The sequence below is a fragment of the Balaenoptera borealis genome, assembly GCF_965194805.1.
Source record: "Balaenoptera borealis genome assembly, chromosome: 5".
In the NCBI taxonomy this organism is placed as follows: Eukaryota; Metazoa; Chordata; class Mammalia; order Artiodactyla; family Balaenopteridae; genus Balaenoptera; species Balaenoptera borealis.
Window position 1 is genome coordinate 136,560,877 of NC_138862.1, and position 17,633 is coordinate 136,578,509.

The window sequence follows — 17,633 nt, forward strand, 5'->3', positions numbered from 1 at the left end:
CTGTGATGTGATGTGCACGGGTGCGAGCTGTGTGGTGTCTTGTCATGTGTGCATGTGTGTTGTTGATATGTCAATGTTCATGTGTGTATGCATCGTGATTGTGTGACACGTGCACGTATCATATATGTTGTGCACATGGCATTGTGCCTGTGTGTGTTGTCATGTGGTGCTTGGGTTGTATGTTTTTGTGGTGCGTGTGTCATGACTGTGTGCACATGTATGATATGTATGATGTGCTTGTGTGTGTGGTGTGTTTTACCCAAGCGTTGCGTGAGTGGTGTGAAGGGCATGGGTGTATTGTGTGTGTGTGGTTCATGTGTGTATGTTGTGTATGTTGTGCACGTGGTGTGATGTGCACCCCTACTGTGCTTGTGTGCATGTGTGTGTGCTGTGATGTACGGCTTGTTTGGCGTGTTTGTGTGGTCTGCATACATGCGTATTTGTTGTGAGTGTGCTGCACATGTGCATTGTGTGGTGTGTGCTCCGTGTGTTATAAATGTGTTGTGCAAGCGGTGCGTGTGTACTTTTGCAAGTGTGTTGTCTGTGTTATGCTTGTGGTGTGAAGTGCATGGGTGAGTGTTGTGCATCTGTGTGCATGTGTGGGTACACTGTGTCATGCGTGTGATGTGCACGTGTGTATGTGTGCATGCGCGTGTGTGCACCACTTCTGTGGGTGCCTCTTCCAGCCAGGGTGACCAACTAGTCTCAGTTTGCCTGGACTTTCCCATCGCAGTAACCCCTCGGTCCCAGGCTAACCAGGCCGGTAGGTCTCCCCGCCCACAGCTTGGCTCTGTCCGGCAGGGTGTGGCTCCCTCTTCTGGCCATAGCCTGTCCCTGCAGCCTGTGTGCCCAGCCTGAGCACCGCCCCCCCCCCCCCCCCCCCCGCCCACTCCCCTCCCCCAGAGGCACACAGGCACTGGCGCCGCCCCTTCCTGGCAGGCTCCAGGATGCCCAAGGGATTCTCTGCAAAATAAGGCAACAACCCTCCCTCCAGGGTGCCAGGACTCTTCTTCTCCCATCACTCTATTTATTTATTTAAAAAAAATTTTTTTTTATTGGAGCATAATTGCTTTACGATGTTGTGTTAGTTTCTGCTGTACAGAAATCCGCTGTATGTATACATATATCCCCTTCCTCTTGGACCTCTCTCCCCCCCATCCCACCCATCTAGGTCATCACAGAGCACCGAGCTGAGCTTCCTGTGCTTTATAGCATGTTCCTGCTGGCTATCTATTTTACGCATGGTAGTGTATATATTTCAATCCTAATCTCCCAATTCATCCCACCCTCCTCTTCCCCCCCTGTGTCCACATGTCCGTTCTCTACTTCTCTGTCTCTATTCCTGCCCTGCAAATAGGTTCATCTGTACCATTTTCCTAGATTTAAAACTAGGCCCAAATACAACCCATAAAAGAACAGCCATCTCTTAAGCACCTACCCTTTGTGTCTGAGAACACTCTTTATGCCCACCAGGTTGCATAGAGCCTGTTTCTCAAATTTCAACCCGTATGCAAATCGCCCCAGGCATCTTGTGAAAATGCAGAGTATGTTGGTAGTTGGCCAGGGGTGCGGCCCCAGATGCGACATTTCTATCAGGTCCCAGCACTGATGGTCCAGAAACCACAGTTTTGAGCAGCAAGGGACTACATCACTGGTTCCCAAAAGTATGTGCATATTAGATTCCTGCAGATTGTTTGTTTAAAATGTAGATTTTTCAGACTCCATCGCTAGAGACTATCGGTGGCTCTGAGTTGGAACCCAGCGATCTGAATTTTTACAAGCTGATACTAGACAGTTTGGGGAACCACTGGTATAGATGGTGAGTGGAGAGGTAGTAGGGTTCTGGAAGTTTCCATGGACTAGGTGGTTCTGGTATTGGAGAATAGAGAAGAGAGGCAGAAAAGAACACAGTCCCCTTCATGGCCCAGGGTTTTATACCTAAACACAAATGTCAGGTCAGCCATAGCTGGCTGCACGCTACCTGCTTGTGCCAACTTATAACTTGTGTTTACCATTTGGCCTGTGTTTCCCTGGTTTATATGCCCGCAACTGTGACTAAATCATACGCCCATAGAACAGTGGACCTGGGGTTGAATTCTGGACACCACCTCTTACTGTGTGACCTTGTGTAATCACTCAACCTCTCTGAGCCTCGGTTTCTCCAACTGTAAAATGGCGATGATAATAACACCCTTGCGTAGGGTTGTGGATCAAATGAGATGAAGTGTGTGCTTATTCCCCCCCTCCAGCCCCACCCCCACCACAGTGTTCAAGTCCAAACAGAAGATGCCCTTATTGTATTCTCTAGCATAGGACCTAGGAGTGAGTTGGAAAGAGGGAGGAAGATTGGAGCGGGCAGCTGTGGGCCTCACACCACTGTCCTTTCTCTGACCCATGAGTTATTTTCTGCCTCTCCAGTTGCTAAGTCATCACAAATTTGGCAGCACATCGGAATTACCTGGGAAGTCATAAGAAGGACTCCTGCGCGGGTCCCACTTTCAGGGATTCTTATTTAGTTGGTCTGGGGTGAGGCCTGGGTAGTCGCCTGGTAGGTCCAACGTGCAGCCAGGGCTGAGAACCAGGGCTGCGGGGCACCAGGCACTCCCCCGCCAGTGGGGGGAGGTAGGAAGGAGCATCTCCTCCTCTGCTCCCCCCCTCCCCCGCCTCCTGCCCCAGAGGCCACTTTGGCAGGAGCTTCGGTGTCAAGGAGGAGGGCTGTTGCAGTCCACAGGGTCAGGTCAGTTCCTGGTGGGCAGCAAGACACCCAGGATGGCTTTGGCACCTGGGCTGCAAAAGAGAGGAGAGGCAGCTGACAGGGCATCATCAGTAAATCTGGGAGAGTGGGCATGGCCCCTTGGGGAGGGGTTAGTCGCCTGGGGCAGAGACTGGGGGCTGGCGCCCAGCTCATCCCCTTCTGGCAACAAGAGAGGGAAAACAACCCAGTATGTGTGGGACTTGGCCAGCCAGGTGTCGAAGGGAACCCACAAGCACCAAACCCCCGAGTCCTGCGTAGCCACGGCCGGGAGCGGCGCCTCCCTGGATCTCCACCCTGGATCCGGCCCCCATAGTGGGGTTGTGGTATAGACAGAGCTGAGTGTGACTCTTTGAGATCGAATGCACTTACGGTGCCCAGTGCAGTGGGGTCTTGCCTTGTGCTTCGGGCCAGCCTCGGGGGTTAGATCAGAAGTGATCAGCCTGCATCTTATCTTTTTTTAATGGCTAGGGAAGGCTGGTGTTATTTGCTGCAGTGCCACTCAAAGTGTGGGCCTCAGACCTGCAGCATCAGAAATGCAGAGTCTCAGGCCCGCTCAGACCTACTGCTTGAAAAACTCTGCTTTCAACAAGATCCATTTTAACATGGTTTATGTTCATGTTAAAGTTTGAGTAAGCTGATGAGGCCTACGGTTCACAGCCCTGCCTGCATGTGAGGGTTTTGTGAATCATCACGGCCAGGCTCCCCACCCCCAGACCAACCAAGCAAAATACAACTCACCGGGACTCGCTCCCTAAGTGATTCTTGTGTGCAGTCAGGCCGGGAGCTACTGATTAGGTCCTCTGAGGTGAAAAGGAACAGAGACACTCATGTGACTGCAGGTGGCAGGGTTACTTCGAGTCTTCCCAGGGAAGTAAGGAGCAGGGACTGTCCAGGGAGGACCGCAGGCAGTGCAGGAAAGGGACAGGAGAGAGACTCACGGGTCATAGTGCTCCTGGGATTGTGCCTTCCTGACGTCCCCCGGCAGCTGGAGGCCCGGCACTCACTCCTGTTGCAACTTCCCTGCTGATGTCTTGTCCTCTACTCAAGCTGTCGTCTAGCCCCCACCTGTATCAGCATCACCCGGGAGCTTGCTCACTAGAGATGCAGACTCTCAGGCCCCACCCCAGACCTCCTGGACCCAAAATCTGCATTTATGGAGATGCCGGGTGATGTGGGTGCCTGTTAATATCTGAGAAGCGCTGGGCTACCTCTTGGCTTCTGCTGCCTCATCGTTGGCTTACTGCCCATTCTGTGAGCTGCTACCAGCTGCTGACCCTCGCCGTGTGTCTGAATATCACCTTGAGACCAAGGATCGGTCTGGGGCAGCTGGCCATTCTTGGGGCAGCTGTCCCTGTTAGGGGCAGCTCTTGCACCAGGAGCCTTCAGTGTTCAGACCAGAGACTCTTAGTTGGTACCCATCTTTAGTCCAGGGCTAAGGAGCCAGGATCAGAGCAAAGCCAAGGGTGCCTGGAGCCCCTCAGAAGGAGGCTGGGTGACTTCAGAGGACTCGCACAAAGGGAAGGGGATTGCATGCACCCTGTGTGACTTGTCTCCACTGTGGCGAGTGACAGGCTGCCAGCCTCAGCCTCACCTACAGGCTCCAGCCCTTCCACATTTCTCTCTCATCTGTAAGCTCCTTTGTCCATCCTTCTAAGGCATCGTCCGCAGGCTGTGTCCCCAGCCGCTCCCTCCCCAGGTCTGACCTGGAAACTGGTGTCCCCGAGATGAGCTCTACCAGTTAGAGACACAATGGGCTCAACACTGGGGTTTTCACAGAATGCAGGAAGTTGGTATTATTGTCCTGTGTCTATAGACAGCCAGCCTATACCCTCCTTGAGAGCAAGAATAGTGTCCACCTTCATTCACTGAATGATTATTTGTTTAGCGACTATTAAAAGTGAGAAGGTGAGCAAGTCCTAGCCCGACCCTCAAAGAGCTCAGGGTACACTGAGGGAAGCAGACAAGTAACCAGCTGTTACATCGCTGGGCTCAGGGCTGAGACAGGGAAGCCCATCTCAGTGGGGGGCCTCTGCTGATTTGGTAGGAGCAGGGGGTCAGTCACTCCAAACCAGCTTTAGAAAACCAGGCAGAAACCTTTCTACTCTGGCCAGGCAAGGGAAGGGCAGGAGAGGGTTTGTGTCCCAGCCAGGCCATCTGGTGCACTGCCGTGACTCATTCTCTTCAGAATCAGCCTCCAAATGTATGTCCTGAGTTCACGGGGGACCCTGGAGCTGCATGAAGTGAGGGCGTGCATCTGTGTGTAAACACAGACGCAGGCTCTCGTGATCTTGGAGTGTGAAGACATAAAGTTTGCACTCATTGAGCAGCTCTCCTGGGCCTGAATGATCCCTTTTTATCCAGGCAGCAGCCGTGGGCTGGAGAAAGGTCTCAGACTCCCTGTGCTGGCTAATTAAGGGATATAAATAAATAACAGAGCCAAGATTCAAAGCCACATTGATTTGATTCCAAAGCCCTGATTCAAAGCCACATTGATTTGATTCCAAAGCCCTGGGTCTTTCCTTCCCCACCTGCTGCCACTCAGAAGATGGACAAATGAGGTCAGGGTGGGCTTTTGGACACTTGTGTGATGTATACAAACTGAGACAGTAAAATATTCACCAGGAATATGGTTGAAGGACAAAGAAAATGCCTCCATTATTTAATAATGAAAACATGCATTTCTTCTTGGATCCCTTCATGAGTACCTGGTGACATTTGGACACTGCTTCACAATGTACAAGAGCTGTTTCTCTGCCCCGGCTCATCCACCCCCTGCCCCCCCAGCAAAGCCGTGGCACAGACAGAGCAGGAAAAACATCCCCACTTGACAGAAAGAACCCAGGTCACCAGGGGAGGGAAGTGACTTGCCCAGGGCCCCTGCGTGGACCACTTACCTTTTGCTCTCTTGTTGGTTTACCTACCTACTTTATTCCCTCAAATGACTTGAAGATATACTATGAAATAGAAAATTGCTATTAATATCATGTTTAGTCAAGATAAAGGGAAGTATACTTTAGAAAATCTTTCCTTCCTTTCCTGGTACAGGCCAAGCCCCTTCCCACCTCCAGGCCTTAGCAGAGGCTGTGACCTCTGCCAGGAACACCTCTCCCCACTCACACACCTTCTCTGACTGTGTCCCACCCACTCTCAGGTTCTGGCTTCAGTTGTAGAATAATTCTTCAGTTTTCTGTTTAATAGGATATAAACTCCATGATATCAGAGGCTATCTGAGTTTGGGTTCCCCCAAAGCAGACCCTAAGGACAAGGAGTTGTTTTGCAGGTGATGCCTGGGAGGTCTGGTAGGGGACAGGGAGGGTGGAGCAGCCAATGAAAAGTGGGTTTGCAGGCAGTTACCTCTGCAGGCAGCTAGAGCTCAGCCCTGGGGGGAACCTGGGAGACAGCATCTCACTGTTACCCACCCCCACCCTTAGGGTCTGGGTTGCTGGATATTAATACACCAACTCATTTTAGTCACTGACTGAGGGCAGCTCCCAGGGGTGGAGGGAGGTTACTCTCCACCTCTTCAGGCAGCTGGTGCTTAAGGAGAGCATCTCTGGCAGTCAGAGAAAACACTCGGGCAATTGGAAGTCAGGCTGTGCTGTATTATATGATATCCCCGAGGGGATATGGGCAGGGCACCACAGATTCAGCTTCAAGGATTTTATCTACTTAATTCATCTTCCAGTCCTCACACATAGTAGGTTGTCAGTCAATATCAGTTAAATGACTGGATAGAAAGATGGAAGATCAAGATCAAAGAGAAAATTAGAATGAAAATAAGCAACCAATGACTAAATATCCTACTTCCTTACTCTGAGCTTCCTGGCAGCCAAAGTGAAAAAGGAAACACGATAAGTATCATGATCGTTGTTGCTCAGGAAGAGGAAACACACCAGGTCCTCAGAGGAGGAAAAGCTTTTCCTGGCACTTCTATCTGACAGGAATTTCCCTCCAAAGTTGCGTGGAGGGGATAGAAAGTGCTGGAGGAGACAATTCCCCTCCAAAGGTGTTATAGAGACTGTAATGCAAAGCAGGTGTCCTGAAATGCCTTCATGTACTGTTCTCTGATCAAAGCTGAGAGCATGATGTCAAGCAGAACTCCACAGAAGCAAATTTCTAAGGCAGCCAAGACAGTGGGATCAAAGTAAGTTGCTTTCTGAGGACTTTACTGAATCAGTGTAGACAGTCCAGAGCTTGTGATGAAACCAATGGATTGCATGTTCTTCAAATAACCCCCCCCCCCATCACAGTCACTGTGATCTGGACATCAGAACCCAAGCCTTATGACTCTGAATCCAGAACATTCTGTTAGCACTTCAGTCCAAGATGGTGATATGTATAGACTGGTCAAGAGCACAAGGTTTAGAGTCACACTGACCATCAGCAATTTGCTGTGCAACTTTAAACAAGTCACTTAAGCTCTCTGGGCTCTAATTTCCTCATCTTTAAAACGGGACTGTGTATCCATTATCTAGTGCTGCATACACACGACCTCAAAATTTAGTGGCTTAAAAATTGGACGTCATAAAATTTTTAAATTTTGTGCTTGAAGAAAGTGAAGACACAAACCCAGAAATGGTAGAAAATATTTGCAAATCATATATCTGATTAGAGATTTGTATCAGAATATATAAAGGACCCTTACAATAACAATAAAAAGATATCCGACTTAAAAATAGGCAAAGGATTAGAATAGACATTTCTCCAAAGAATACATAGAAAATAGCCAAAAAGCACATGAAATGATGCTCAAATCATTAGTCAATAGGGAAATGCAAATCAAAATCACAGTGAAGTACCATTTCACCCGCACTGGAATGGCTAAAAAAAACCCCAGACAATAACAAGTGTTGACAGGGATGTGAAGAAGTTGTTGGTGGAACATAGAATGGTGCAGCTACTTTGGAAAACAGTTTGGCAGTTCCTCAAAATATTAAACATAGATTTACCACATGACTCGGCAATGCCAGTCCTAGCTCTATACCCAAGAGAACTGAAAACTTGTTCACACAAAAACTTATACATGAATGTTTGTAGCAGCATTACTCATAATAGCCAAAAATGGAAATACTCAAATGTCCATCAACTGATGAATGGATAAATAAAATACAGTCTATTCAAACAATGGAACATTATTCTATTCAAACAATAGAACATTATTTGTCAGTAAAAAGAATGAAGTACTGATACAGGCTTCAACACGATGAACCTTGAAAACATTATATTAAGTGAAAGAAGCCAGACACAAAAGGCTGCATATTATATGATTCCATTTATATGAAGTTTATAATCTTTAAGTAGTCCTCTAAAATAACTCTACTTCTTATCCTCATTTTACAGATGAAGAAACTGAGGCCTAGAGAGATATTCAGGCCCTTGGGAGGCTTGCAAGAAATAATAATAACTAGCATGTATTGAACTGTTACTTATGAATAAGGCACTGGTCTAAGTACTTTGTATGAATTAACTCATTTGATCCTTCCAACAAACCCATTTTACAGATGAAAAATACTGAGGTTAAGTAAAATGCATGCTCAAAAAGGACTTACTGGAATCAAAAGTATTTCGAAAAATAACAATTGATTACTACAGATGTGACTGGTTCTGCGGATCTGGAAATTGTTGAAAGGAAAGATGGTTATCAGAGAGCTTATGTCGCTTGTCCAAGTCACACAAGGACAGATCCAGGATTTGAACCCAATGCCAAAGCTTGATGACACATACGGACTCTTCCTAAGATGCCCTGAACTGTCACGGTGTTTGAGCTCTCAGGGAATTGCATGCCACACCCCCCTTCTCCACGCTGTGCTACCACATGGGCCCGTCTGCCCATCCCTACGAGACCCAGTGCTGCCCACGGGCTGATGACCATGGACCGCAGAAGCCCAGGCATGTATCCAGAGCCCTTCCTTCCACGGGGGTCTGCACAACCTGCCCTGCCCACAGGCCCCTGCGCCTGCTCACCCAGCCCCCCAGAAACAAAAGAATCAATCCTGGTTCCTCTGAAGAGCATCCCCCTGGCCCCGAGACCCAGGCCTGGCCGCACCTCTGTTGATGATACTTAGCACTGCGCTCGGACCACGGTGAGAGCACTGGCCCTCCCGCGGGAGCCCACGCCGCTCGGCCCTGAAAGACCACGGTACCGCCACGGCTATTTCCAGTTCACGGCTCCTGGCAGTTCTGCGGTTGCCTGAAGAGGTGTTCCAGCGCCACCTGTTTATGTCTTGGAGGCCGCGTGTGCATCTTTCCACGGGGCAGGTGAAGGGTCCTCTTGGAGCTGGTGCCAGGACACCTGCCTCCACGGCTCAGGGAGGTACCGCCCTTGGCCTTGGAAGAGCTTCCAGAAGCCCATTTGCCTTTCAAAGTCCTCGCAGCCTATTGAGCTCATCCCAGCCTTGCCTGTCATCTCTTCACCCACCTCTCTCACCAGGAAGAGAGAACACAGTTCTTTCTATGCATAAAACCTAGAAAACCCTAGTGGAGGGAGAGGAGGGGAGTCCTATGAGATTCTCTTTGAAACCCCTGCTCCCCTGGTTGGTCCCCTTCCCTTCCCCCTCTCCTATGCAAAGAAGATTCAGGAACACAGAATTTCAAGGCTGGAAGAGCCTTCGTGATCCACCCTGCAGTGATAATACATCCTCTGATCATGGCAGCGAATACTTACACAGCGCTCCGTGCCAGCACCGTTCTTAGTGCTTCGTGAAAAAGCCGTCTCATCTTCACAGTAGCCCTGCAACACGGGGGCTACTGTCACCCGCCTACAGAAACCAAAGCCCCAGGAAGCCACGTTACTTGTCCAGGGTCATTTGCACAGCTAGGAAGTAGCGGGGCTCCCGCGTCCACAGCTGAATCATCTCTGCAGAGAATGTCCTGTGAGGCCAAGGAGAGAAAGTCGGTTGCCCGGGGTCTCCAGCTCTGTAGCCCGGCAGGAAGCTCCCCCATCTCCTGACTTTGAGGAGTGAGATCTTGAAGAGCTGGAGCCACAATCAGATCTCTTCTGGGGATGGGGTTCCTGCTGCACGCCAGACCCTGTGCCAGGCACTTGTTTCTTACAGAAGTTTTGAAGTGGGTGCTGTGGGCGTTCCCAGCAGGCAGAGGAGGAAATCCGAACTTCTGAAACCGTTCAGAAGCGTCTCATGCTATCCTGTGGAGTGATTGTTGAAAGATAGCTGCATCTTACAAAGACTATCATAAATACGGGACACATGCTCATTACATCCTGTCTTTTTCCAAGATAGCTATAAAAGAGCCACCATCTATCAGGTGCATAGAATTATTCTTAGATTCTCACAACAGGCCCAAGGGGTAAATATTATCCTTATTTTTCAGATGAGGAAACTAAGGCTGATAAATATTGAGTATATTACCCAAAGAAACTCAGGGAGCAGCAGGGGGGAGATGCAAATCAAAATTTGTCTCATTCCGAAGTCCAAGCTCTTTTGACCACCATTCTACAAGGACACATGCGTGCACACAAAGACACACAGACACACACACACAGAAGTGTTGTTTCCTGTCCACATATTCTATAGATTGGGGTGGAGAAGGGGCCAGGCCCCGGGGAAGGTATGGCTGTGTTCTGCCCTGAGGTGATGAACTTCAGTCCCTCTGAATCTGCACCCATGGGAATCCCATATGCAGCCCTCCTTGTCCCCAGACTCCTCTGCTGTCTGACTTGGAAAACAGCCAGCCTCTGAGCAATCGCCCAAGTAATGTTTTGGGGTTTTTCTGTACTCACTGAGTCCACTGAGGCAAGATTTCTTTTCAACAGCCGTTGGAGGTCCCCATCTCTAGAACCCCTGGATCTGCCAATACATACAACCACACAGGAAATGCAGAACACACAAAGGAAAATTTGAACCTGTTTGTTTGTGAGCAGATCTAGAGCAGTTCTGGGGGCAGAGTGGAACTTCTCGAACTCAGGTAGGCTGCAGGAGGAAAGCTCCACCAGGGCCTGGGGTGAGAGGAGGGGCTGTGGTGGGGTGGGAGAGAGGGAGGGTAGAGGGGGTCGAAGACTCAGCCGAAAGTGCAGCGTGCGCTGGGGCCTCTCAGTTATCGCCCCAAAACTTCATGGGAACTGGTTCACTTTGGATGTGTTATTTGACCATCCCTGAAATCAAGCTGTCAAGGTTCATGTACAGTGTAGTTCATTATTTTATTCATCTTAGGGATGCTTCTAAGGCCACTGTCATCTCTTGAGGGACTTCTTTCTAAAGTCCATAGGAATTTCTTTTAGAAATTAGTGCTAGGTGTAAAAACTAGTGAAATCTAAAGGAGGTCTGTATTTGAGTTAATAGTATTGAACGATGTCAAATTCCTGGTTTGGATCATTGTGGATCACTTGGCGAAGCTGGGTGAAAATAACACGGGAACTCTCTATACTATTTTTGCAACTTCTTTTGAGTCTTAAATGATTTCAAATGAAAAAGTTATAAATTGTAAAAAAAAAAAAAAAACAGTCTAGAAAGAACATTGCTTTACCTAAAATATCTGGTATGTAACTTTTCTGATGGTAATAATTCTATTGCAGAATAAACCTCCCATTTTACTTTGGCTACCAGGAAGCTCAGAGTCAAATTTTAACTTCTCTCTAGAAATACCAAGGCCCTTTTGACCTATGAATGTATGTTCTTTCTCCAGATGTTGACTTTCTACTTGTCAGCTAAAGAAAAATGCACAACCTAAGAGTTGCCAGCTATGTTTTATTTGGGAACCTTACTGAGGACCATAGCCCGGGAGACAGGCTCTCAAATAGCTCTGAGGAACTGCTCCAAAGAGGTAGGGGAGGATATATAGGAGGTTTTGCTGAAAACAAACAAACAAACCATGGAGTTGAACATCAAAAGATAACTGCTAATTACAAAACACAGATATCTCAAGTTAATGATTTTAGTGCTTTTCTATGTAAGGGAAGATGCAAAAGTCTGGGCTCACTGAAATTATTCCTTAGATAGGTATCTTAAGTATCCTCTTTTTCTGCATCCTGAATCCCCTCAGGGTGCATTGTGGGTGAGGGAAGCACTGGCTGTTGGCTTGATGACTACAACATTCTTTTTTTTGTTTAGTGGAATGGCAGGCGACATTCTTTGTCCACACACTCTTACTTCTATTTCCCTACTCTTGACTTTTCAGCCTTATTTTTTCTTTTACCATTATTTTATGGTACATATTTCTTGAGAGTGACTCTAAATACTTTATGAAAAGAAATAGTGTATAAATACAGAAACAATAAGACAATTGTCACAGCTACCTTATGAGATGTTCATGCGCTTTTTTGTTTAATTGTCTAAGATTTCTGTTTTACCATTAAATTAAAGTACTTACCTAGTATCAATCCCCCACCACATAGGATTTTGCCCAGCGAGTCAGGGGCAGGTTTCCAGAGTGTTGAGAGCTCCAGCTTTGGCTGGGACGCACCCGGCAGAGGGATGTCCAGCTGGTGAGCAGCTCGGGCTGACCCTTCAGGTGGCATCTCCCCCGAGCAGGGCCAGCCTCCTCTGGTCATCCCTCCGTGTGCAGCCCCACCAGCACAGAGGCCTTTGGATGCTGGAAGTTTGAGGTCCTAGAGACAACCCCAGTTCAAATGCAAATACTCCTCTGAGGAGGGACCAGTGGTTTCAGCAGCTGCAGCCTAGACAGGAGCGCTCTGGAAGTGCATTTTAGGAAAGTGCCTTTTGTGGACAATGTGAGCCACACACTGCCCCATGGATCAGATTGTTATTAGAGTTCATTCCATTGTGGATTCGCTCAGAGCTCTCAACACACCTGCTGCACAACAAATATAGAGCATCCCATTCACCTGGAGAGGAAAGTGGGACCTGACAGCCTCCGGGCAGAGGCCACACCACACACCACACCGCCCCACAAGTTAAAAGATAAAAGATAAAGTTTGGGGCTTCCCTGGTGGCGCAGTGGTTGAGAATCTGCCTGCCAATGCAGGGGACACGGGTTCGAGCCCTGGTCTGGGAAGATCCCACATGCCGCGGAGCAACTAGGCCCGTGAGCCACAATTACTGAGCCTGCGCGTCTGGAGCCTGTGCTCCGCAACAAGAGAGGCCGTGACAGTGAGAGGCCCGCGCACCGCGATGAAGAGTGGCCCCCGCTCGCACAACTAGAGAAAGCCCTCGCACAGAAACAAAGACCCAACACAGCCAAAAATAAATAAATAAATAAATAAATTTTTTAAAAAAAAGGATAAAGAGAGGATTCTAAAGGCAGCAAGAGAAAAACAAAGAGCTCCTTACAAGGGAACCCCCATAAGGCTGTCAGTTGATTTCTCTACAGAAACGTTGCAGGCCAGAAGGGAGTGGCAAGATATATTCAGAGTCCTCAAAGGGAAAAATCTGCAACCTAGGATACTCTTCCCAGCAATATTATCATTTAGAATAGAAAGAGAGAGAAAGAATTTCTCAGGCAAGCAAAAACTAAAAGAATACAGCAATACTAAACCTATCCTAAAGGAAATATTGAAAGGTCTTCTCTAAATAGAAAAGAAGTAAGAATCTATAGGAAAGAGAAAATCACAGTTGGAAAGTAAATCACTTAAATAAGCCAGTACACAGATTTTTTAAAAATTAAAAATTTTCTGTTAAAGCAATAATAACCACAATGAACAGCAAAAGAATGAAAATGAAGATGTAAAATCATAAAATCATAAAATATGAAGGAGGAGAGTAAAGAAATATAGATTTTTTTTTTCTAGAATGTGTTTGAGTCTATATCACTACCAGTCTAAAGCAATTAGATATAGGAAGATGAGTTAACATACTTGAAAAACAGGGTAACCACAAATCAAAAATATACAATAGAGTCACAAAAACCAAAAAGAAAAGAACATAAGCATAATACAAAGAAAATCATCAAACCAGAAAAGGAAAAAGAAAAAGAAAGGGACAAAGAAGAAATTTAAAATCAATGGGAAAACAAGGTTAAAATTGTCAATAAATACATATCTATGAATAATTACCTTAAATGTCAATGGATTAAATGCTCCAATCAAAAGACACAGAGTTAGAAAAAAAAAAGAGTGGCAGATTGAATTAAAAAAAACAAGAACTTACAGTATGCTGCCTACAAGAGACCCACTTTAGGGCAAAGGACACACATAGATTGAAATACTGACTAACATGTATTATGTGTCAGATGCTGTACTAGATTATAGGAATACAGAAATAAAGAAAATAGTGTCCCTGCTCCTAAACGGATGATCTTTCATGTTCACAGGACACTTACTATGTACCTCGTCCTGTTTAATCCTCACAACAGCTCTAAGAGGTTGGTAATATTGTCATTCATTCCCACTTTACAGATTAGGACAGTCATCTGCTGAGAATGGTGGTAATACCTCTCAACTGTTATGGGAGAGGCATGGGTGAACACTGTAAAGAAGCTCTCGGAACCCGAGTCCTGGGAGATAGTGGACAGCACTTCTGTCAGGGTGTAATGGGTTCTCTTTATGTGGAAATTCTGAGAAAACCCAGAGAGAGCCGGTGAGTTGGGAGGACAGCCATTGGCTGAAGAAGCCCCAGCCAGGGCCTGCTGTTCCCCTCAGCGCCCTGCTTCTCTTCCCTGCAGGTGTCTGCAGCAGCATCCCGGAGACAGCCTGCCCACAGCCAGCGTCATCCTCTGTTTCCACGACGAGGCCTGGTCCACCCTCCTGAGAACCGTGCATAACATCCTGGACACAGCGCCCAGGGCCTACCTGAAGGAGATCATCCTGGTGGACGACCTCAGCCAGCAAGGTGCCCGCGGGCTTCCTCCAGGTTCCCCGGGGAGGGCCTGGACCCTGGGGGGTTCCCGTGCACAGACTGGGGTTTGGAACCTGTGCAGGCAAGGTTCCCCAAAGCAGACCTGCAGATGGGATGCAGGCGCAGGTAACTCATTAGTGAAGAGCCCCAGGGGCACTGCTTCTCTGTGAATACCAAAGACGTATTCTGCTGGTTGAATCCTCAGATGCAGAACCCTCAGATACAAAGGGCTGACTGCACTGTCCTTTTATATAAGGCACTTGAGCATCTGCAGATTTTGGTATCTACGGGGGGTCCTGGAACCAATCCCCTCACCCAGATACTGAGGAACGACCATACATTGTTCTTTCCATCTCCACTAGTTTGCTTATCTGGGTGCACTCAGCATGCCCATACACATAGCGTTTCTGATCTTGAATACAAAGCCTAACAAGCTTGCCTCATCCTGTCAACTCTATAGATTGTCATTCCTAAAAGGATGTTCAGACTTTTGGTCTCAATTTCTTACCTCCCATTTTCTCTTCGACCCACTGCATTGCCCCAGTCACCGCTACCACTGCAGTGAGACCGCTTTGGCCAGTGCCACCAATGACCTACCGGCAGTCACATGAAATGGACCCTCTGTCTTTGACTTCCTTGACCACTGTGTCTTAGGTCAGGTACCCTAGAAGCAGAGCCTGAGATGGGGAATCATGTGCATGTGATTTGGCGGGGGCGGTGCTCTCAGGGGAACACTGTAGGGGAGTGGGGAAAGCAGGAGAGGCAGAGGAAGTAGCTGAACTTAGATGTAGTGTCAGATGAAGTTCAGCCACAGCCTGATCCCAGGAGGAGCTCTGCAGTGTAAACTGCACCTCAGCATCTGTCTTGCCTTGAGGCAAGGGAGCGGGCTTGGTACCCCGGCAATGGTGGGTCATTGACCCTGGCACCTGGGGTGAGGGGTATCATTCTTCATGACTCCCTGCCACTCGCAGGAGAGGTGGTTCCAGTACTCTAGGGCACATCTCCAGGGAAGGCTGCTGATTGCCATTAGCAGCCAACCCACAGCAGCTGGGCACATGCAAAGCAAACCAAATCAGTAAAAGGGATCTCAGGGCTTCTGAGTAGGGCACCAGCAGTATCTGCTTCAACCTCATTGCTGCATTTAGAGAATGTGAGCGAGTTCTCTCCTCTCTTAGTTTTACGACACCATTTCTTTTGGTGTTTACTGGAGAGAATCCTGACCCACCGAAACTAAGGAAGCATTTTACACCTTAGCAACCACCACAATGTCTGTGCTGCTCGGGACTCTTGTGCTCACCACAGCTCCCAAGATAGACTGACAATGATCCTAGTGATGGTCATCGCCATCTCGCGGGCTGTGGCATCTGTGACCCCACTGCCCTGTCGATTCCAGGACAGCTCAAGTCGGCTCTCAGCGAGTATGTGGCCCGGCTGGAGGGGGTGAAGTTGCTCAGGAGCAACAGGAGGCTGGGCGCCGCCAGGGCCCGGATGCTGGGGGCCGCCAGGGCCACCGGGGACGTGCTGGTCTTCATGGACGCCCACTGCGAGTGCCACCCGGGCTGGCTGGAGCCCCTCCTGGCCAGAATAGCTGGTGACAGGTAACTCACCCCCGGGGGCTGCAGAGCAGGAGGTGGGAGAGGGAGAAACAGTCCACAGCCTCAGCCACTCGGAGAACACCCGCCCACCGCTGCCTGTGCTGACTGCCAGCTCTAGTAGCCAAGCCAAGGAGTAAGAGTCATGGCCAGAGAAAAAGGAAAATTTCCAAGGGGAAATGGGCAACACCCCCTTAGAGGTATTCCTGGCTCCAGAGGCTGTCAAGAGGCTCAAGAGCTGTTTCCCACTTGAAGACTGGTCTGGGCTCCTGTCTTAGGAACACCTAGTTCTCACCTTAGTTCTCAGCCGGGGCTGGGCCTGTTCCACAGGGAGAAGCAAGGTGGGGCAGGAACAGAGCACCTCCATTCGAGGGCGTAAGTGATGGAAGGCAGTCTGAGGAGTCCTCTGTGTGTGTGTGTGTGTGTGTGTGTGTGTGTGTGTGTGTGTGTGCGTGTATGTGTGTGTGCGTGTATGTGCGTGTGCGTGTGTGTGCGTGCGCGCACGCGTGTGTGTATGTGTGTATGTGTGTGTGCGTGTGTGTGCGCGTGTGTATGTGCGTGTGTGTGTGCGTGTGTGTGTGCGCGCGCGCGTGTGTATGTGCGTGTGTGTGCGTGTGTGTATATGTGTGTGCGTGTGTGTGTGCGCGCACGCGTGTGTGTATGTGTGTGTGTATGTGTGTATGTGTGTGCGTGCGCGCGTGTGTGTATGTGTGTGTATGTGTGTGTGCGTGCACGCGTGTGTGTATGTGTGTGCGCGTGAGCGTGTGTGTGTATGTGTGTGTGCGTGCGTGTGTGCACGCGTGCGTGCGTGCGTGTGTGTGTATGTGTGCGTGTGTGCGCACGCGTGCACGTGTGTGTGTATGTGTGTGTGTGCACACGCGTGTGTGTATGTGTGTGTATGTGTATGTGTGTGTATGTGTGTGTGTATGTGTGTGTGTGTGCATGTGTGCGTGTGTGTGTATGTGTGTGTGTGTGTGTGTGTGTGTTGAAGAGCAGCGAGGGGAGCAAGATGCCTCCAGCCCTGCAGAGGGGGCAGCCTTCCTCCTGTCTGATGCCCACAGGAAGCTCTCCAGCCTCCATCCTTCTCCACACCCCTCAGCAGGCAGAGTCCTGGAAGGGCCAGCGTCAGTCTTGGGGTCGCACCTGAGCAGCAGAGCTCTGGGAAGAGGGAATTCAGAGCTTTTTGCTTCTCAGTATAAGATACTTCTCACAAACATGGAGAATTTGCGTGAACTTCCAAAGTGACTTTACACATTGTAGAGCTGGAGGAATATCCAGGCCTGGGGAAAATAAAGAGGGGTGAGATGAACTAGAGTTCATTCTTCCTTGTGGTAAAAAGTTTGGTTGGTAAGTTTGCAACTGCAGGTAGCTTTTGGCTCTCTGGACAGTGTTGCCTTGGTTGACCTCACATATTTCAGTTAGCTGGTGTTTGTTGATGGCTCCATTGAAACCCAAACGCTTGACCTCCTGGAGCTTAGAAAGGCTTAAGAGAGGATCGATCTCGTGTCTGCCTGAGAGTTAAAACTCAGTTCACAAGTG

The 17,633-nt window shown here is 48.7% G+C and overlaps 1 protein-coding gene across 3 annotated transcripts in view; it reads left to right on the forward strand.

The window, feature by feature from the left end:
• The window catches only part of GALNT15 (polypeptide N-acetylgalactosaminyltransferase 15), a 52,944-nt gene that overhangs the window by 2,955 nt on the left and 32,356 nt on the right, over positions 1 to 17,633 (forward strand). For 2 of the 3 annotated variants that reach the window (XM_082392703.1, XM_082392702.1), the window contains exons 2-3: positions 14,330 to 14,496; positions 15,896 to 16,100. In XM_082392703.1, the coding sequence (XP_082248829.1) occupies positions 14,330 to 14,496; positions 15,896 to 16,100 (372 nt within the window). Of the gene's footprint in view, positions 1 to 14,156; positions 14,245 to 14,329; positions 14,497 to 15,895; positions 16,101 to 17,633 lie in introns of those variants that run through there. The other variant, XM_082392704.1, reaches the window with a different exon arrangement.